Source organism: Henckelia pumila, chromosome 3, assembly GCF_033568475.1.
Source record: "Henckelia pumila isolate YLH828 chromosome 3, ASM3356847v2, whole genome shotgun sequence".
NCBI lineage: Eukaryota > Viridiplantae > Streptophyta > Magnoliopsida > Lamiales > Gesneriaceae > Henckelia > Henckelia pumila.
In genome coordinates, this window is record NC_133122.1 from 164,978,798 (window position 1) to 164,996,494 (window position 17,697).

Genomic DNA, 17,697 nt, shown 5'->3' on the forward strand with positions numbered 1-17,697 from the left:
TTTTCAAATTCCCCTCCAAAACCTCAGATCGGAGCGTCCGAAAGTACTTCGGGCCATCCGATCCTATCGCGATAATTGTTCAAACTTCAAATTTTGACGGCCTTATCTTCGGACCATCCGAAGCACCTTTGGACCGTCCGAACCACGTCAAATCTTATCCGATCAGTAAAATCTTATCACCTTGGTAATCCGGATCAAATGATCCGATTCGCGATTGGACCGTCTGAAGTCTCGCCTATAAATAAGGCTCGGACTCTCCGATTTTTACACACCAAAAATCTTCTTCCTCTCTTGCTCTTTACTCGAAAATAAAGCCTAAAAATGCCTGCAAAATGCCGTCGCGATCAAGCAAGCTCTAGCCACCCTATTATCGTCCATGATCCCAACCTTCCCGCTGTTTCTCGCCTTATCCCCGACGACTATCCCAACCGACCTATCCTACCCGGTCGTATTTTTGATGTCAACTATCTAGCCACTTCCCATCTCCTATTGTTGACGTTTATCACTGCTCAGCATTGGGAATCCTTTTTCCAGCCTTCTATTCCTGATTCTATTTTTCCCGCTCTTATTTACGAGTTCTACGCCAACCTTGAACTCGAACTGGGTAGTGATCCTCACATTATCACAGTCGTTCAAGGTTGGCATATTCGTTTTTCCTCTTCCGATCTTGTTCAGTGGTTCGATCTTCCTACGAATGGACCAAACCGTTTCTTTTCTCAGGGTGGCCTCAAGACGATCCTACTTTTGATTGTAACGAGGTCTTATCCACTATTCTCGGTCGTCCGGCCACTGATGCAGATGATCGTCTTGTTCTTAAACGACTCCGTCCCATTATCAAATAATTCAAAAACTTATTACTACTTCTATAGTTCTTCGCAGTGGAGACACCTCCACTTGCAAATATCTCGATTTGTACGTTCTTTTTCATATAGTCTCCTCCCGTTCTTTTAACCTTCCTCGCATCATTATGCAGGTTATGCATAATGGAGCTAAATCCTCAAGGTGGGAAACTCTTCCTTTTTCCCGTTTCATTAACCGTATTTTAGCTCGTTTTGAATTTTCTTTCGATGACCTGATTCCTTTTCCCATCTCTGATACTCATATTTTCAAACACTCTACTATCACCAAGATGGAGTTATCTTGGAATCCTGTCTTTTTCCATTGGGTTGCTGACCCAACTCTATTTTCACTAAATATCGTTCGGAAAAATACTTTTTCATTCCTTATTCTGATCTTCCTCCATCCATTCAGGCGAGGGGATTTCCCACTGGTCTGCCTGCTAAAGAAGTTCCTTATTCTTCTGGTTTTCAATCTTTTGCAGCCAACATTGACGAACTTCCTTTCGAGGCTCCTGAGGTTCCTCCTACCCCAATAAACCAATTCCCGTCTTATCGTCTTTTTGAGAACCTTAATCGCATTGAAGGGAATCTAGCCAACCACTTCGCATCTTCTACCGCCTCTATGGATGCACTGACTATGCGAGTTGCCACTTTGGAGACTAGATTCGATGACTTCATAGCTCGCTATCATCCACCGCATCACAATGATGACTCTTAGACTTTATTTTATTTTGTATTTTAAGTTGTAATTTTTTAGGCTTTCTATGTAAAATTCAAATCTATGTAATGAAATTATTGTGTCTTTACTTTCTCTCTTTTATCTTATTACTTTTTGATTATCGCAATAAGGAGGGGAATTAATCTGGTTAAATAATTAATTAATAAATAAATTGAGAGGGAGTTAAATAAACATTTGAATGCTTAAATAATGTTTATTATTTTGATTAAATGTTTATTATTGCTTTATTGCCTATATTTTATTTCTCCTATTTAATCAAGTTTTATGCTCATCAAAAAGGGGAGATTGTTACGCCTTAAACGCATACAAATCTCGTGTTATGAGATTAATTTTTTTAATGCATTAACAAGTTTCAAAATATTCTGTTTTGATGATTACAAAACTCGGTTAATTGTTACTAATAATTTAAAGTGAGAAATTTGCAGATAATAAAATTTCTTGTCTAAGAAAATTATTGGAAGCAAGACCCAATAAGCCAAATATTGAACAAAAATTTGAAGTGTTCGAAACTGCCAGAGTTCGGACGGTCCGAAGTTAGGTTTGGACCATCCAAAGAGTTTCAAAGATTTATTAAATCGTCGGATGAACAGCTCGGAGGCCACGAAGAAATTGTTCGGACGATCCGAAGTCAGTTCGGATGGTCCGAAGATTTTCCAGGAATTAAAAATATTTCGGACGCACGCTCGAAGGGCACGAAGATACAGTTCGGACGATCTGAAGTACGGATCGGAAGGTCTGAACAGCATTACGGCGATTGAAAGATCTTGTCGGAAGAAATTTGCCGGAATGAATTTAATGCAGCCGATCGGAGGATTCGAAGACAGGTTCAGACGGTTCGAACAGTTTCTCAGCCACAAAAATTTTAATTTGAATCAGTTACGTTCGGAGGCTCCGAATCCATTCCGGATGGTCCGAACTTACTCGAATCAGCAACTATAAATAAAGGCATTTTGGTGTCATCTGAAACCAAGCAACTCACCTTCGAGTCTCTCATCCTTCAAGCAATATTCAAGCAATATTTCAAGCATTTGAAGCTTATTTTGAGTCCCTCAAAATATATTTATATCGAGTTGTAATAAACACTTGAAAATTGTTGTTGTATTCACTTGAGTGTGAAGCCCGAGTTGTTTCGAGTTGTGAGGCTATACTGTAATGGACTGGGCTGGCCCAGCCATTCTTGCACTCATGGTCTTCTCCCCCTGGTGGGGAGTTTTTGCCCTCCCCAGGAATCGAACCTTGTACCCCAGGCTTAAATACAAATTTTTATGATTCCTGGTACCATTAAGCTCACGTCCTTCCACCGCATCCCTCCCCAGCCTATAGCATGGGCTCGGACCGCATGGTTCGACGGGCATTGCACTCATGACCTCCCCACTCTTGGCAGTGGGTTTTTGCCCTCCCCAGGAATAGAACCTTGTACCTCCAGGCTTAAGCTAGCTCAATGGTACCAGGAATCATAAAACTTTGTACTTAAGACTGGAGGTACAAGGTTTGATTCCTGGGGAGGGCAAAAACCCACTGCCAGGAGTGGGGAGGTCATGAGTGCGATGTCCGTCGAACCATGCGGTCCGAGCCCATGCTATAGGCTGGGGAGGGATGCGGTGAAGGACGTGGGTCATTACAAAAAAGGGCGTCCTTTTTTTGTAATGAACTGGGCTGGCCCAGCCATTCTTGATCTCATGGTCTTCTCCCCCTGGTGGGGAGTTTTTGCCCTCCCCAGGAATCGAACCTTGTACCACAGGTTTAAATACAAAGTTTTAAATACAGTTTAAAACATTTCCTTAATATTTTGATTTACGTTTTCTTTAAAATGTCTGTCAACGATGGATTTTCATGTGACGCCCGGGGCTGAGGAGGCGGGGAGTGATCGCCGGTGCCAAGAGGTTGCACGGACAATGAGCGGCTCCTGGTAGGCTTCTAAGTGGAGGGAAACATGAATGAACCTATCCCGTGCCGAAATGATAGGGAATCTGAGACTTTGTAGGTATGGGACTGCATAGTTGAGGAGTGTTTAAAAGATTCATATGTACTACTCATATCAAGAAGGTGCATCTTTTTTTCGGGAGCTCATCATATAAGAACTCCAAAGTTAAGCGTGCTTGAACTGGGGCAAATATAGGATGGGTGACCCCCTGGGAAGTTTTTCATGGTGCGTGTGAGTGAGGACATAAGTACGCTTGAAAGACCCCTCTTAATACAGTGGGTCGTTACAAATGGTATCAAAGCCAGGTTTCCTTAGTACGGTATGGTTCGGGGACGAATTAAACGGAAGTTGGTGGGCATGTGACGCCCGGGGCTAAGGAGGCGGGGATGATCGCCGGTGCCAAGAGGTTGCACGGATAATGAGCGACTCCTGGTAGGTTTCTAAGTGGAGGGAGACATGAATGAACCGATATCGTGCCGAAATGAGAGGGAATCTGAGACTTTGTAGGTATGGGACTGCATAGTTGTGGAGTGTTTAAAAGATTCATATGTACTACTCATATCAAGAAGGTGCATCTTCTTTTCGGTAGCTCATCATATAAGAACTTCAAAGTTAAGTGTGCTTGATTTGAGGAAAATATAGGATGGGTGACCCTCTGGGAAGTTTCTCATGGTGCGTGTGAGTGAGGACATAAGCACGCTGGAAAGACCCGTCTTGATACAGTGGGTCGTTACAAAAATTATGCTAAATTATCAAACTAATTAGGCTAAACTATTCCTAATCACTCCCAAAACCTACGTTATTCCCATCCAAGACGCTTCCATTTTTTTTAACTCCATTCCCACGTTCCAGCAGCAACTAGCAGACCACCATAGCCGCTTCTTCAAGATTTTAGCAAGTTTTCATAGACCCGTCGTCCCGGAGCCGTATACATGATATTCTTCGTTTTTAATTAACAAGGCATGTCGAATTCTCTCTTTTCTACACCATATAAGCTATGTATTTTGAAATAAGCATGAGCATTCAGATTTTAGCATGAAAGAAACGAACAACATGGAATCTTGATTTCCTTGTACATGAAACTCACGTTTTCCCCCATCTATTTGCATGAAACTCGCGTTTATACCATTGAGTCGTCCAAGGCTGCTGGTATATAGCTATAGGGTTGTATTAGGGTCCCTAGGATTGAGCTTGGTCAGGGTTTGAGGCTGGAAAGGGCTGGAACCGAAGCCATATATTTCTGATGTGCAACAGGTTGCAGTTTGAGCGATGTTGGGAGAATGGTTTGTGTGCACTTTTGAAGACGAGTTTGAGGGTGATTCCAATTGGGTTAGAACCCCAAGACATAGGTAAATTTATTACAGGTAGTGATCCGGCAAGTTATGGCCGGAGTTTGGCGGCCGAATGGCCGGAATCTGGGATCGCGTTCTGCATGCGAGTAGAAAATAAGGTGTGATTGTTTTGATTGGTTCTCCTTCGTTAGGACTCCGTTTTGGCTGATTTTTGGCTTGCTGGAAACGTCTTGAAGTATTCTAGGTGTAGATGGTGGTGCTCCGGCCAGGTGTGGCTTGAGCCGGCCGGCAGCTGGCCATGAAGGCCTGTTGCTCATGGCCGAGGGCATGGGAAGGAGGGGTTGTTCGGGTTTTAGGGTTTAGGGCAATCTGGGTCGGGTCTTTGGGGTCCGGGTTGGGTTTTCGGTTCATGGGTTATGTTAGTTGGGTCCGGGTTAGGTGAGTCGGACTCGAGTATTTTTAATTTTTAAGTAATTATTAGTTTAAGTGTGTTTTAGGCTTTTAAAATTAATTAGAAAATTATTTGGGCTTACAAATAATTTTATTTGGGCCTTAAATAATTTATTTAAGTTAGCCCAATGATTTTTATGGGCTTGGGAGCCCATGAGAATTTTTGGGTCAGTCCGTGGATTTTTGGGCCAGTATAGGAATTTATTGGGCTTAATTAAGCTAATGGGCTTAAATATTTTTATGTAGGTCCAGTTAAGTTTAAGTATTTTAATTGGGCTAAAATATGATTTTTGGGCTTAGTTTAAGTTTTTGGGCTTAAATGTCTTTATTTAGACTCAATTATGATTAAGGGCTTTTAGTTAAGTATTAAATTTTGATTAAGGGCTTTTATTTAAGTAATAAATTAGAGTATGGGATTTTAATTAGATAACGGGCCCTTTTAAGAGTTTCTGGGCTTAGAATGAGTGAACAATAGTCTGGACCAACCCATGAAAATTTACTAAGTTCGGAATATATATTTAATTTATTTTATGCACGAAAGTTATTTTTAAGTATAAGTATTTTTATTATGAAAAACTAATAAAATATATATTACGGACATCTTTTCAGTGCATGCATACATGAAATATTCAGTTATATATGATCATGATTAAGAGTTGAGCAATAAAATATTTTTATGATAGGAGTTGAAGTGGTGCGACAGCACAGATGTGGTTTACCACCATCACAGTTCAGGAGGTAGTTTACTACCGGCATACAGGTGACTTGTCACCGCCACATACGTTGGTTTAAGAGACTGATCAATCGACACAGATTTAGTCACACTCACGGATATAACCATAGACTGTTTAGAAAGTAATATGCTCAACTATATTCAGTAAGCTCAGTATGTTCAGTTATGATTATGTTCAGTCAGATACCCATGTTATTTTATCATGCATGCATGTTCATGTAAATATATGTATTAGTATGATTATGTGCTTGTGTGATTTTTTAAACCTTGCTATTATGAGATAAAACATGTTGGGCCTCTAGGCTCAATACGCTTATATGGTGCAGGTGAGCATGATGATTCTTATATAGCTCCTACTGGTGTGAGGATGTGTGAGCGAGCTGGTAGTGGACCCCGTGACCGGGGCCTTCGCAGTGTTTTTTTATGTCATGTTTAGATTTAATTTATCAAAGTTTTTAAACAAAGTTTCGTGTTTATTTTAGTGCATAATTTATGAATTTTCAGTACAGATATTATTTTATTTTTGCATGACATTTATTTTGTTCAAGCATGATTTAAGATTTTTATTAAATAAATGTTTACTATTTTTTTAAGTCAATTATGAGAGTTTTATTTTTGTATTATTTTTAATGTTTATACATATATATATGGGCATATATGTATAGTAATATTTTTTTTAAAAAAAAAAATTCCGCATTTTATTAGTTCGAGTCGTTTCATATACTTGGAGTCCTTAAGGCCAAGTGTATCGAGTTGTATCGGCGCGGTGATCGTGTTGTTTTACGGCTATTCTTGGAGTCATCAAGACCAAGACGTTGAAGTGCTAGTGGATCCTTGGTTAATCGACCTTAACCAAGAAGGGGAGACATAGACGATTTATCGTCGAACTTCCATAAACATATCTTATTATTCTTTTATTGCTTTATTTACTTCACCCATTTATTTACCGCATTTATTTTGATTGCTTTAAGTGTTTCGCTTGCATACTTGTATAATCGTTTTAAATTGCTAAATTTCTCATTAGATCCTAAATCCCCTCCCTCTAGGTTCTAACATAATTTTTTTTAGATGGCCACCAAAATCGAAAATTAAAATTAAAATTTAACAATTTTGAGAAAAAAATTACACATTAATAATAAATAAACGGTAAATTGCTGAAAAATCCATAATCCAAACATGTTTTTCTCTGCACTCCCTAGCCACTTTTTTGTACCACAATTTTTGTTAATTTGTACCACATCTTATATGGTTTTGTACCACAGGATATATGATTTTGTACCACATTTTATGACTAGGGATCCCAAAGCAAAACATGTTTGCATTTGGAGATTTTTCAGCAAATTGCCCATAAATAAATTATAAGTTTATAAAAACATTTATTAATTATATAATTAACTAAAAACAAAAAGAAAATAAAATAAAGTGATAATAATAATAATAATAAAAACCATGGTGCGCTGCCATAGGTAGGGAACTCTGCCACATAGGCAGTGTCCTCTAATATTCCAGGGTTCGCTGTCTCTAACAGTGTTTTGTGGTATTTGTGATATATATCTTCCCACCTTGTTTTTTAAATTGATTTTTTATTTTACATTAAATTTTTTTTAAAAAAAACCCTATTTAAAGGAGTATATTGGCAAAGTCCAATAATATAATAAATATTAAATAGCGGCATGACCTTGAAACCCTAACTCCAAAAACTCTTCCATCTGGAGCTGGATTTCAGTTGTGTGTTCATCACCAGACCAGCGCACCGCTTTGATGGGGGAGCCAAGTTCTAAATCGCGAGGTGATACCCATAGCTTCAGGTGTCAGCATTGTGCTGGTCCCCTTTCCAAAGAGATGGTATGAATCACCAAAACCCTTTTGATTTACCCAACGATTTATCCTCACAAGTAAAATCCCAACTCTGTATTTCCACAGGAGACCAGCCAGTGGACTGTTTCACCGCTAATCAGGGACGGCTTTTCCATGGTGTGGATCGCCATTTTTGCATCTTTTTTTCTTGCTGTACTCTACCTTTCAATCGACTTAGATCTTGTGTCTTTTTACTCGTTACATTAGATAGGATCAGCCGTTGGAGGCACGGCAGGAGCTTTCTATGGTTTCAACCACGGTATGATTGGTGCTACATCATTTTCTATGGTTGGTTAGTCTATTCTGGGTCAAGACCGGAATTTGATTTGAATTATTCATTTTTCTGCATTCACTGATTTGTTTTAGTTGTGTTGATTAATGTATTATATATATATGCGATTGTATTTTTGGTTTGGGATTGTGGGTATTATACATACAAACTCTTGCAATTGTAATGATGGTTTTTATGTTTAGATTCTCAAATTTCTTTCTTCTACAGCTATGCCGATTGTTAGGAGGTGGATCAAAGGACCTATGTGGTTACATTTCCTCATTGGTGTAAGTCTTTTGCTGTTTTTGTAGAAGTTGGCGTTGCTCCCGTTTATTCGGGAGCTTTGTTTCTTTCTTTTCTCTTCGTATGATGATGGTGGGTTGTGGATTATTGTCTTTATATTTGGCCGTGTCATTATTCTGTGTTGCTTTATGCTACGTAGTCTATGTTTATGCAAGGACAAGTGATATTCATTGATTTTCTTAAGGACAAGTGATATTCATTGATTTTCTTAGTTGGAAATACTTGAACATTTGGTGATATAGGGTACCCTTAGGCATCAACAACATAAAAAAAAATTCAGTCTCAGATTGAACTCTTGTGGGAGGGGTGGCTACAAGGGGCCAAATTCCTCATTCAAGATAAATAAGATTCCTATTTATACTGCAAGAGTACTACTGTACTAGTGTATAAATTAGCTACCTGTAGACGTGTCCACTGCCCTTCATACTCCGATGATCAACCTGCAATTGCGAGTGTTAATTGAGGATCCATGAGAAAGATTGTAATGTTACTGTTCTACTTCAATTTTGTCCCCACATCCTTTCTCTTTATCTGCATGCCAAAATGGAGATTGAAAGGGGTTAAAATGAGGAGGGTGTTAATAACAGAGCTATATGATAAGGATCATCTGCAATGCAGGAAATAGGCCAAAATTCATGATATTTGGCTCTGCGGAAAAAGCGTGGATTATAATGTGGGGGTTTGTGTCATTGTATATTCTTCGAATTTTGCCATCACAGCTGTGTTAAATTTAACTTAGTTTTCTTTTTGTATTTGTATAACTATGTTAAATACTGACATGTTATGTAAGAACACTGTACTATGGCCCCCTCATTTATTGTGTATAAGTCCATCCCGTGCATGAACGAGTAACATCAAAGTCTAGGATATTATAAAAGTTATTTACATCCAATTTTAAATTGATAAGGAGCTTTCCTTCTGTGCTGATTTTTGGTTTTTCCCTCTTTTTTCTTTGTGGGTTTTTTAATTGTTATTTTGGGATGCAGGCCCCACCAGTCATTGTTTTCTCTTCAGGTTGTGCTGGATTAACAGGTGAATCTATTTTTCACACTGAAATGTATTAAACTCTGCATATGCTGTGATGACCTCATGACATAGTTGGAAAGGCTGAACAAATTTTTGTTGCCATGGTCCCAACTCCAAAATTACAATTGTGATGGGTCTTGTTTTATGGGGGTTTGCTATAGTGGTAGAAGATTGGAGTTTTGATGTAACGTTACTGGTGACGACTGTTCTTATTTTAAGAAAATAATCCTGTTGGCAGTTGGCCGCTATTGATGGAGTGTTGTAACTAGATTTTCATTTGGCTATAATTCAAGAGTAGCTGGTTATTTAGTAAAAAGTTGTGTAGTTTGCATAATAGCTAAGGACAACACACCTGCATTGTCCTGAGAGGGCAGGGGACCAATGATGGCTGGTCCATCTTTAGGAAGACCAAATCCAAATTTCTATAAGCAGTTCAGTCATAGTAATGGTTAGAAGGTTTCGATTTGAGTTCTAACTATTCTGGTGTGGTTTTGTTTTGATCTGATTTTGTCAAAAGTGGTGGAGATATAGCATAATGGCATATATATAATTAATAAAAATTGTTAATTGTTTTTTTAAGAAAAAAATTTAGCATTTTTCACAAATTATTGTGTTCTTTCTTTTATTCCGCCTGCTTACTTTTTGTACAAGAAATAACCTATAAGTTCTCGATTTTGGATTTAATTTTAGAATGGAAACTGACACTGAAAATATGCTCGTAATCACCATTTTGATTGGATGGTTTTAATTTTGTTTTATGGTTTCGAAGTACAACATAGTATAAGTTTTTCCTGTGACCCTGTTGAATAGCTCCCATCAAATGTTCTTGCTTTGCGTTTCTGGTCGTCTCCAAGCATGAAGAACAATAGTGGAGAATGTGGGGATGATGGTTTACTTTTGAAAAGACGATGTTATTTACTTTTCTTCTTTTCAATTGCCATAGATTGAAGACCCTTGTGGTTTTCGGACTTTTGAATTCTGATGCTTGTGGTCATTATTTCGCACAGGTGGATCTATTCCGGCACTTGTTCAACTTGCCTCTTCATCTTATCATGCAGTTGTGTCATCTTCACCATCGCCACCACGTTCCTCCTCTTAGCATTAGGAAATGACTACTTGTTAAACTGCTGAACTTCTTTGCTGTGGTTTCCCGAGGAGAATCAGTTGCGGGGAGGGGTCTGGCAATTACAAGTTGCAGCAGTCATTACACTGCTCTCACTTGATGGTAGGATCGTACATTCCTCTCATCCACTCAGTACAGCATCAACTATTAATGCATATAATCTCATCCACGCGCTGTATTTATTATTATAGTAAACATGTACTTGGTATTGTTATATTATATTACATACAAACATCTTGGAGGTTTTCTCACAAAGTTGCAATATGTCCATTTGGTCAACTTTCTAATTGCCACTAACGTCCGTGCTGATAAGAATGTGATCCATTCATCCTAGCTTAATTGCTTGCAATTTATCAATTCTTGTGTGTTTTAGATAACGAATAGGTCCAATCTATGTGAAACAAGCTGACAAATTCTTGAAGTAAGGTAGCAAGCACGTGTAAAGTTTTCCGAATATCTTTTATGAGTGGAACTTTTTTGTCAACATAATGTAAACCATTAATCAACTGTAAGTCGCTGCAATCATACATATATGATTCATGAGTAGAGTTTTGTAAGTGGAAGCTAACTTACAGTACTTTGAAGATGGGGCCTCCACGCTTACTGATATAATGTATCCAATGAACTGATTTCTGCCTTTCAGTGCAAAAAGCATGGATTCAAACAAAAAACCCACATGTGATCGCATGTAGGCGTGCACCTATTTGGGACCGCGGCCATGTGCCACTTGCGCGGGGGCTAATCTACTTGGGAAATTAGGGTTATAGTCTATGGGAGTATTTATTCCAATATTTCAGTATCATTATATCATGTAAGTTTTTCATATTTTTATAAAGGTTGATATACGTGTTGATAATTCAACGACTAACATTTAACCACATTATAGAGAAGAGAAATATCTTAGCTGTACAATAAAATAATCCGTGAATTAGGTCTACATACTCAAATGTTGCGCTCTTTGTATGAAATTTATTTAATTTCTAAGAATGTATAAAGTGCGATGACATTTGTATTTTATGTGCAACGGGTATTGGGCATTAATCTTGAGCCTACATCTTTCGTGCATTACGCCTTGGAAACCCTCCCTATTTCACCCTCAAACAGCATATTCTCTGGGTGTGAACTTAATGATATATATTATATATATATATATATACCTTTCTCTTGTTGTTTTGTGAAAGGGGTTTTGCGTTGCCCCTAGACGTACAACCAGACATGATGTGATATGTATTGCATATTTTGACCAAATGTGCAAGGTTTGAAGATGATCAGTAACGAACATATTGTCAATCAACGAGTCATGTGACTAATATTTTGTTGACAGATTATTTCATATAATGTATGATACCTAGATACCACCCTTTAACATGAAGTCCGGGAGAATCTGGAAACTATTATAGAACCTCAAATCTTATTTCATTTTCTTGAATTAATATGTGCCACCATACAAAAAATTTCAACAATATCACATCACAAAACTTGGAACAATACAATACGCATCATGAATGTTACAACTGGCAAAAGACAGCTCTTTGGAAAAAATTAACGCAACTGTTTGTTATCTAGTATAGAATAGTCGAGCCTTTATTAAGGTAGTGTTTGGGAAAGTTTTTAGGAAGCACTTCTCAGCTTTTCGTTAACAAAATTTCACAAAATTTTAAAATTTTGTTAATGAAAAGCTGAAAAATGCTTCTTAAAAGCTCTCTCAAACACTACCTAACTCTCCAGCATATCTCTACAAAATTCGAGCACTGAAATCGAATATTTGTGACACGAAATGAAACGTCATCTGTGACAAACACATTTATAGTGGTATGCGCTGTTTATCGGATCGTTACCTTCAACCGGAACCTGCTCGGCTCTGCACTTGTACTTGCATCCTCTGCATTCATTGTAGGTGCACGTTGGAGCTACGGACCCAATCAAATATCTTCTCGGATTGCCCTCCTGCATAGTATCAGCATGAGAATTGAACAGGTCTTTTTTTTAAAAATATATATATATCCACTATTTTCTTCGTCTAACCTTGAGATATAGTCCTCCTTCGTTTGCCGGTTTTGAGATAAAATAAGCTTTAACCACACCTGCATCATGTTGTGAATCTCATATCATATCGACACATCCAACCATTTTGGGTGCTTGTAAAAACTAAACATAGATTTCAAAGCAAGAAACTTAAAAAAAAAAAAAAAAAAAAAGTTGCAAAATATAATAACCATGTCGGGGTTGAAGCAATAATAATGCAGCACAAAACAAGAGGAGGAAGAGCAAGATATAGAAGTGATGTTTTGCATTTGCCATAATCTTGCCTTATTCGTACGTATAGGAATGAATATATGTTATGTTTGATGAATGGAAGTTTAAAAAGGAGACGAAGGAATGAAGATTGGAGGAACAAAGAAAAAGGGTTGTGGCTGAATATCGACCATAAGGAGATAGACTGGCTATCATATACGCACTAGTACGAAAAAAATAAAATAAAATAAAACAAAAAAACACAAAGGGGTCCCCCAACTGACAAATAATTTTGAAATTTTTTTGTCCTGCCAAAACGCTAGATTATTCCATTTTCCGTCATTTATTTTTGCCTCATGTTCAGCAATATCTTGCAGATTTATTTAATAATTTTGTCCTCGTTTGCATGAGGGAGACAGGACCGATGACACTTGATTATGAGAGAATATTATGTGAAAAATGTTCAAATTTTTTATAACTTTTTTAAAAAACCGAAAACCACCAAAAAATGCTAAATCACCCTTGGACTAAATAATTTTTGTATCACATCGACGTGATTTTTGTTAAAAGATTGAATGAGGCTGTTTTTCTTTTCCCTAAAAAGAATTTATACAAGTTTATTTGTGATCCTATTTGCGTATGGACTACTTGCCATTATACTCCAGAATCCAGACTGTTGCTTTACAGAAGTGCTGAAATTCGAGAGTGATCTTATTCTTAGGTAACGTTTGGGAGAGCTTTTAGGAAGCACTTCTCAGCTTTTCGTTAACAAAATTACACAAAATAACAAATTTTTGTTAACGGAAAAGCTGAGAATTGCTTTTAAGAAGCTCTTCCAAACACTACCTTATTCTTACACTTACCTTTATTTATTTTTTACTTGACAGATTATTTTACCCCTTTGGTTTGCATGTTTGATGGCAAGTGCTTTCCAGCTTCAGCTAGAATGTGTCCTTGTAGTACTTGCTTGGTCAACCATTTTTTTTTTTTTCCTTTTCTGTTGCTTACATGACAGTTCTACCAAACATATATATGTTCTTGGGAGAATCTTTTTTTTAATTTGATTAAATTTTTTAGCCATTTTTTCAAAGAAAAAGAAATGTAATTAAGAATGTTTCATATACACACGAATATATGTGTGATGAGTTTAATATCATAGATTTATTTATTTCACCAACTTATGTTTCCTTGAATAAAATATCTGTACAATGTTTATCATGAATGTACTTGTATGTAATCTAGCTTGTAATATCCCTTCTTATGGTCTTAACTGTTTGCTGATTTTAATGGAACATCGATCCACTTTCAATTGTTGGCTTTGCCGAAGCTTCTTGGAAAAGGGACAGCATCTCTGGCATCATTGAGTCCGGTGGCATAAAGAACAAAGGGATCAAACAAGAAGCTGAAACCCGAGCATTTTGCGATTCCATGCTTGTGAAGATCAAGGTACCATTCGTACTGATGGTTTTCCAATCCGAGTTCCTTAATCCTACAATGATTAATGATTATGATTAGCTATCATTCACGAGTAAGTAACTCCGGTATATAGCACGACATTTTCTCACCTTGTGCTCAACATGTTAAAGCGTTCTTCCTTTTGGCTTCCCCTGATCAAAGTTCCAACCTAAGTTGTGACAAAAATTGCAGATTGTATACATGCATGTTATCATAAGAAACTATAATTGAACAAGGATCGTTGATTTTAATCGAATTTATGCTTAATTTCTACCCTTGGCAAGATCATTTCAAACGATGCTACGGTTCTTCCATCATCGTTCAACCGTGTGTAGAATGGCTCAAGTTCCCTTGGTTGGTTGTATATGACAAGTGGTTTTTTGTATATTTCTTCGTTTAGATAGCTGCCACCAAGCAAATAAACGTGACAGGAGATTAGATATTTCTTTCTACTTGTACAAAGCCTTCAAGTGTAATCTGCAATCCTGTTTTTAGACCTTTTGTGTTCTTCACTAAGAGAAGCACCCCATTCAACTTTTTCTCCGAATTTCTTCTCTGTAACCTGATTTCATGATCATCAAGAAGTAGAAGATGTTATGATTTCTTGAAATGTTGGTAAAGGAGACAGAAGATCAGCTTACCTTCTTCAAAACTTCAACTGCCTCTGTGTAGGAAACCTTTTCAAATGGGCTTGTTACTATAAATTGAAGCCGATCCACGACCAATTTGTCAACACGTTTTGAGATGAACTTCAGGTCTTCCGTGCAATTCTCAAGAATCCACTTGCAAATGAACTTCAAAAAGTCACTTGCACAGTCCTTTGAATCCTGAAATAACCAAAAAAACAAAAAAGTGAACCGCCTCCTATTTTTCGTGTAGTATTTTTAGAAATTTGATTTCTCACAACTAAAATCGAAATCCCAGCTCCATCCACAGTCAAGCGGAATATACCTCTATTTGGGAGAATGCCATTTCAAGCTCGGCTATCCACATCTCAGCCAATGATTTATTGGAATAAATTTTATGTGCACGAAATCTTGGTCCAACTGAGTAAACATTTCCAAGGGCGCACGCGTAACTCTCCAAATGCAAGCGACCGGTGACAGTCAAATAAGTCTTGCTAGAAAAAAAATCATTTGAGAAATCAAATTTGTAAGTTTGAGTAAATTTTCCAATTTTTGCCTTTAGTTGTTCCTCCAATTGTGATGCTAACTCAGTTGTTTTCTTGAGGTCATGAGTCGCAACAGCCACTGCTTCCTCGTTGCTTTCGGTTCTTTGAAGTTCTTCCACTTTCTTGCTCTTTTCTTTAATGGATGCTTTAATCGATTCAAGTTTCACGCCCCAGGTGTCATCAGCATTGCTTTGATCCTCGATTCCATCGTGACCATGAAGAGTTGTAACCAGGAAATTTTCACCAAATCCCTCACAATCAGTGCTGGTGATTATGGGCACTTGCACATTGAGAAAGCCATTTTCTTGGAAGAAGTTATGTGTTGCTTGTGTAAGAGCATTTCTGATCCTCATTACAGACGCTACCTGCGAATAATGCGCGTCAATTTGCACAAAATTAAACGTACCTAAGGATAAATTTAATGGGGTAGATTTCATTTCCAGAACTGTCATAAGCTCTAAAATATTGAAGTCTTGAAACCATAAGTTAAATATAAATACTACTCAAGAAAAGAGAGGCCATTACCGTCGTTGTGCGTGGCCGAAAATGAGAAGAATCCCTTAACGATTCGAGAGGCAAACGCTTCTTGGACAAAGGATATCTATCTGGATCAACTTTCCCAATAAAAAGTATATTCTCTGCTTTAAACTCCAAGACTTGCTTCCCCTGCAGTGATGGTTTTTGCAATATGCCTTCTGCATGTATGCAAGTTCCTGTAGGCATCACATGACTCGGAGAAGCTAACGCCGAGTCCACCAGAACCTGATCCAACGCCAACACAATAATTATTCAACAAGAGAAATGGAGCTCGCTCCAACTTTGATTTAATGTGCCAAACGATGTTTGTGTCGCCGGTTTAAACACTCGATCACATACACGATCACGACTCTTGTTTGAATAATTAAAAGTCTGTCTGATAGAGATCATGCTTGTGCCAGTTTAACACAAAACAAGTTTATTACTCTGCCTAAAATTCATATTTTCTCTCTCATGCGTTCCAATTCTTGTAGATATTCTCGGAGGGTTTAAGTGGTGGAATTTCACAAGGACTTTTAGGTAGTGTTTGAGAGATCTTCTAGAAAGCACTTTTCAACTTTTCGTAAACAAAATTTTAAATTTTTGTTAAGAAAAAGCTGAGAAATGCTTTTCAAAATCTCTCTCAAACACTACCTTAGACCATTGATATTTTACAATATATGTATAACATCAAGGCATTAAAACCAAGAAATAAACTTATAGAAACCTGGAAAGAAGAAACAGAGGATCCATCACTGATTTGCAATATTGAAATCGAGGGCTGTGGCGTTTTAGGGACAACAGAATCCAACTTGTCACGAATACGAAGCTCGCCTACGCCTAAAACCTTCATGATAGACCGGAAAAATGGCAAGCGAGTTTGAAGAAGTTCAACGCAGCTCGTATCTTTGGGTCCAACCACCTCCGGAGCTGGCAAAGCCGGTTCCTTTCTGAACTCACGGGAGGACTTCACCCATCCCCCGATCACCACACGTTGTCCAATCAACCCCACGCCGCCATCGGAACGGCCTAATATGGTTTTCAAGATCACCCTTTTCGAATACTTTTGAAGGGCGGCCGGACCTTCAACAAGGGCCATTTTTAAATGAGGAATTTGGTGCCGTAAACTTTGAATGGGTACGGGAATATGGAACAGATGATCTGTTTTCTTGGGATTGTGAGGGAGAAGTAGGATTATATATAAGAAGAGAGAAATGATGCTTTGCTTTGGCTTTATTTGAAGGATTGTGGAGGAAAGAAAGCTTGGGAGGGAAGTTTGAAGGAGAAGGGAAGGGTTTGGTATTCTTCAAGAGCTGGGAATTCGCGCGAGTTTTCAAACGTAAACGTGTTGCTTAAGTACTATGCAAATCTATTCAGTAGTTATGACCACAAACAAAACATGGTCATTAGAAATTTGGTAGGATCGGAGATCACGTACCAAAATTCGTTAATTGTATCCTTCGTTTATATAGACTAGTATCGAATTGCACGCGTTGTGTGTTTATAGAATCTCTTTTTGCGTACATGTTTGGGTTCATTTATAGTCCGTTTTTTTTTATTAAATAATTTTAGAGAATAAAAAAAATATTAAATCATTGCAAAAAAAAAAATTGTAAAAAAAAAAATTAAAAACAAAGAGGTCACATCAACGTACCAGTTTGGTGTGGCCTCACACTTAATATAATAGAATATATATATATATATATATATATATAACCAAATAATTGAGATGGATGAAGAAAAGAATACAACCTAAATAAATA

At 37.6% G+C, this 17,697-nt stretch overlaps 3 protein-coding genes across 3 annotated transcripts; 1 reads left to right on the plus strand and 2 right to left on the minus strand.

The window, feature by feature from the left end:
- The first annotated feature begins 7,652 nt into the window (after positions 1-7,652).
- On the plus strand, positions 7,653-10,871 carry LOC140891307 (uncharacterized). Its single transcript, XM_073299744.1, has 6 exons — positions 7,653-7,822; positions 7,901-7,951; positions 8,042-8,093; positions 8,334-8,392; positions 9,395-9,440; positions 10,442-10,871. Exons 1-6 carry the CDS (start codon positions 7,739-7,741, stop codon positions 10,531-10,533), a joined length of 384 nt encoding a protein of 127 aa, XP_073155845.1. The 5' UTR covers positions 7,653-7,738; the 3' UTR covers positions 10,534-10,871.
- Positions 10,872-11,967: 1,096 nt separating this feature from the next.
- On the minus strand, positions 11,968-12,957 carry LOC140893172 (uncharacterized). The gene is made up of 3 exons (XM_073302239.1): positions 12,774-12,957; positions 12,583-12,641; positions 11,968-12,504 (listed from the first exon to the last, which is right to left on the minus strand). Exons 1-3 carry the CDS (start codon positions 12,856-12,858, stop codon positions 12,343-12,345), a joined length of 306 nt encoding a protein of 101 aa, XP_073158340.1. The 5' UTR covers positions 12,859-12,957; the 3' UTR covers positions 11,968-12,342.
- Positions 12,958-13,969: 1,012 nt separating this feature from the next.
- Positions 13,970-17,092, minus strand: LOC140892083 (asparagine--tRNA ligase, cytoplasmic 2). The gene is made up of 8 exons (XM_073300826.1): positions 16,662-17,092; positions 15,944-16,180; positions 15,199-15,783; positions 14,889-15,074; positions 14,745-14,809; positions 14,522-14,651; positions 14,358-14,416; positions 13,970-14,281 (listed from the first exon to the last, which is right to left on the minus strand). The coding sequence occupies exons 1-8, from the start codon at positions 17,031-17,033 to the stop codon at positions 14,098-14,100; spliced, it is 1,818 nt and encodes a 605-aa protein (XP_073156927.1). The 5' UTR covers positions 17,034-17,092; the 3' UTR covers positions 13,970-14,097.
- Positions 17,093-17,697: the final 605 nt, after the last annotated feature.

What these genes read in the sequence shown, in the direction of transcription:
- LOC140891307 (XM_073299744.1), top strand. Translation starts at nt 7,739, where the DNA reads ATGGGGGAGCCAAGTTCTAAATCGCGAGGTGATACCCATAGCTTCAGG. An exon ending in GGTTACATTTCCTCATTGGT is followed by an intron (nt 8,393 to 9,394) that starts GTAAGTCTTTTG and finishes TTTGGGATGCAG; the next exon opens with GCCCCACCAGTCATTGTTTT. An exon ending in AGGTTGTGCTGGATTAACAG is followed by an intron (nt 9,441 to 10,441) that starts GTGAATCTATTT and finishes TATTTCGCACAG; the next exon opens with GTGGATCTATTCCGGCACTT.
- LOC140893172 (XM_073302239.1), bottom strand. Translation starts at nt 12,858, where the DNA reads ATGGCAAATGCAAAACATCACTTCTATATCTTGCTCTTCCTCCTCTTG. An exon ending in ATTGCTTCAACCCCGACATG is followed by an intron (nt 12,642 to 12,773) that starts GTTATTATATTT and finishes AACATGATGCAG; the next exon opens with GTGTGGTTAAAGCTTATTTT. An exon ending in AAGGAGGACTATATCTCAAG is followed by an intron (nt 12,505 to 12,582) that starts GTTAGACGAAGA and finishes GATACTATGCAG; the next exon opens with GAGGGCAATCCGAGAAGATA.
- LOC140892083 (XM_073300826.1), bottom strand. Translation starts at nt 17,033, where the DNA reads ATGGCCCTTGTTGAAGGTCCGGCCGCCCTTCAAAAGTATTCGAAAAGG. An exon ending in TGGCATTCTCCCAAATAGAG is followed by an intron (nt 15,075 to 15,198) that starts GTATATTCCGCT and finishes TGGTTATTTCAG; the next exon opens with GATTCAAAGGACTGTGCAAG. An exon ending in CAGTTGAAGTTTTGAAGAAG is followed by an intron (nt 14,810 to 14,888) that starts GTAAGCTGATCT and finishes TCATGAAATCAG; the next exon opens with GTTACAGAGAAGAAATTCGG.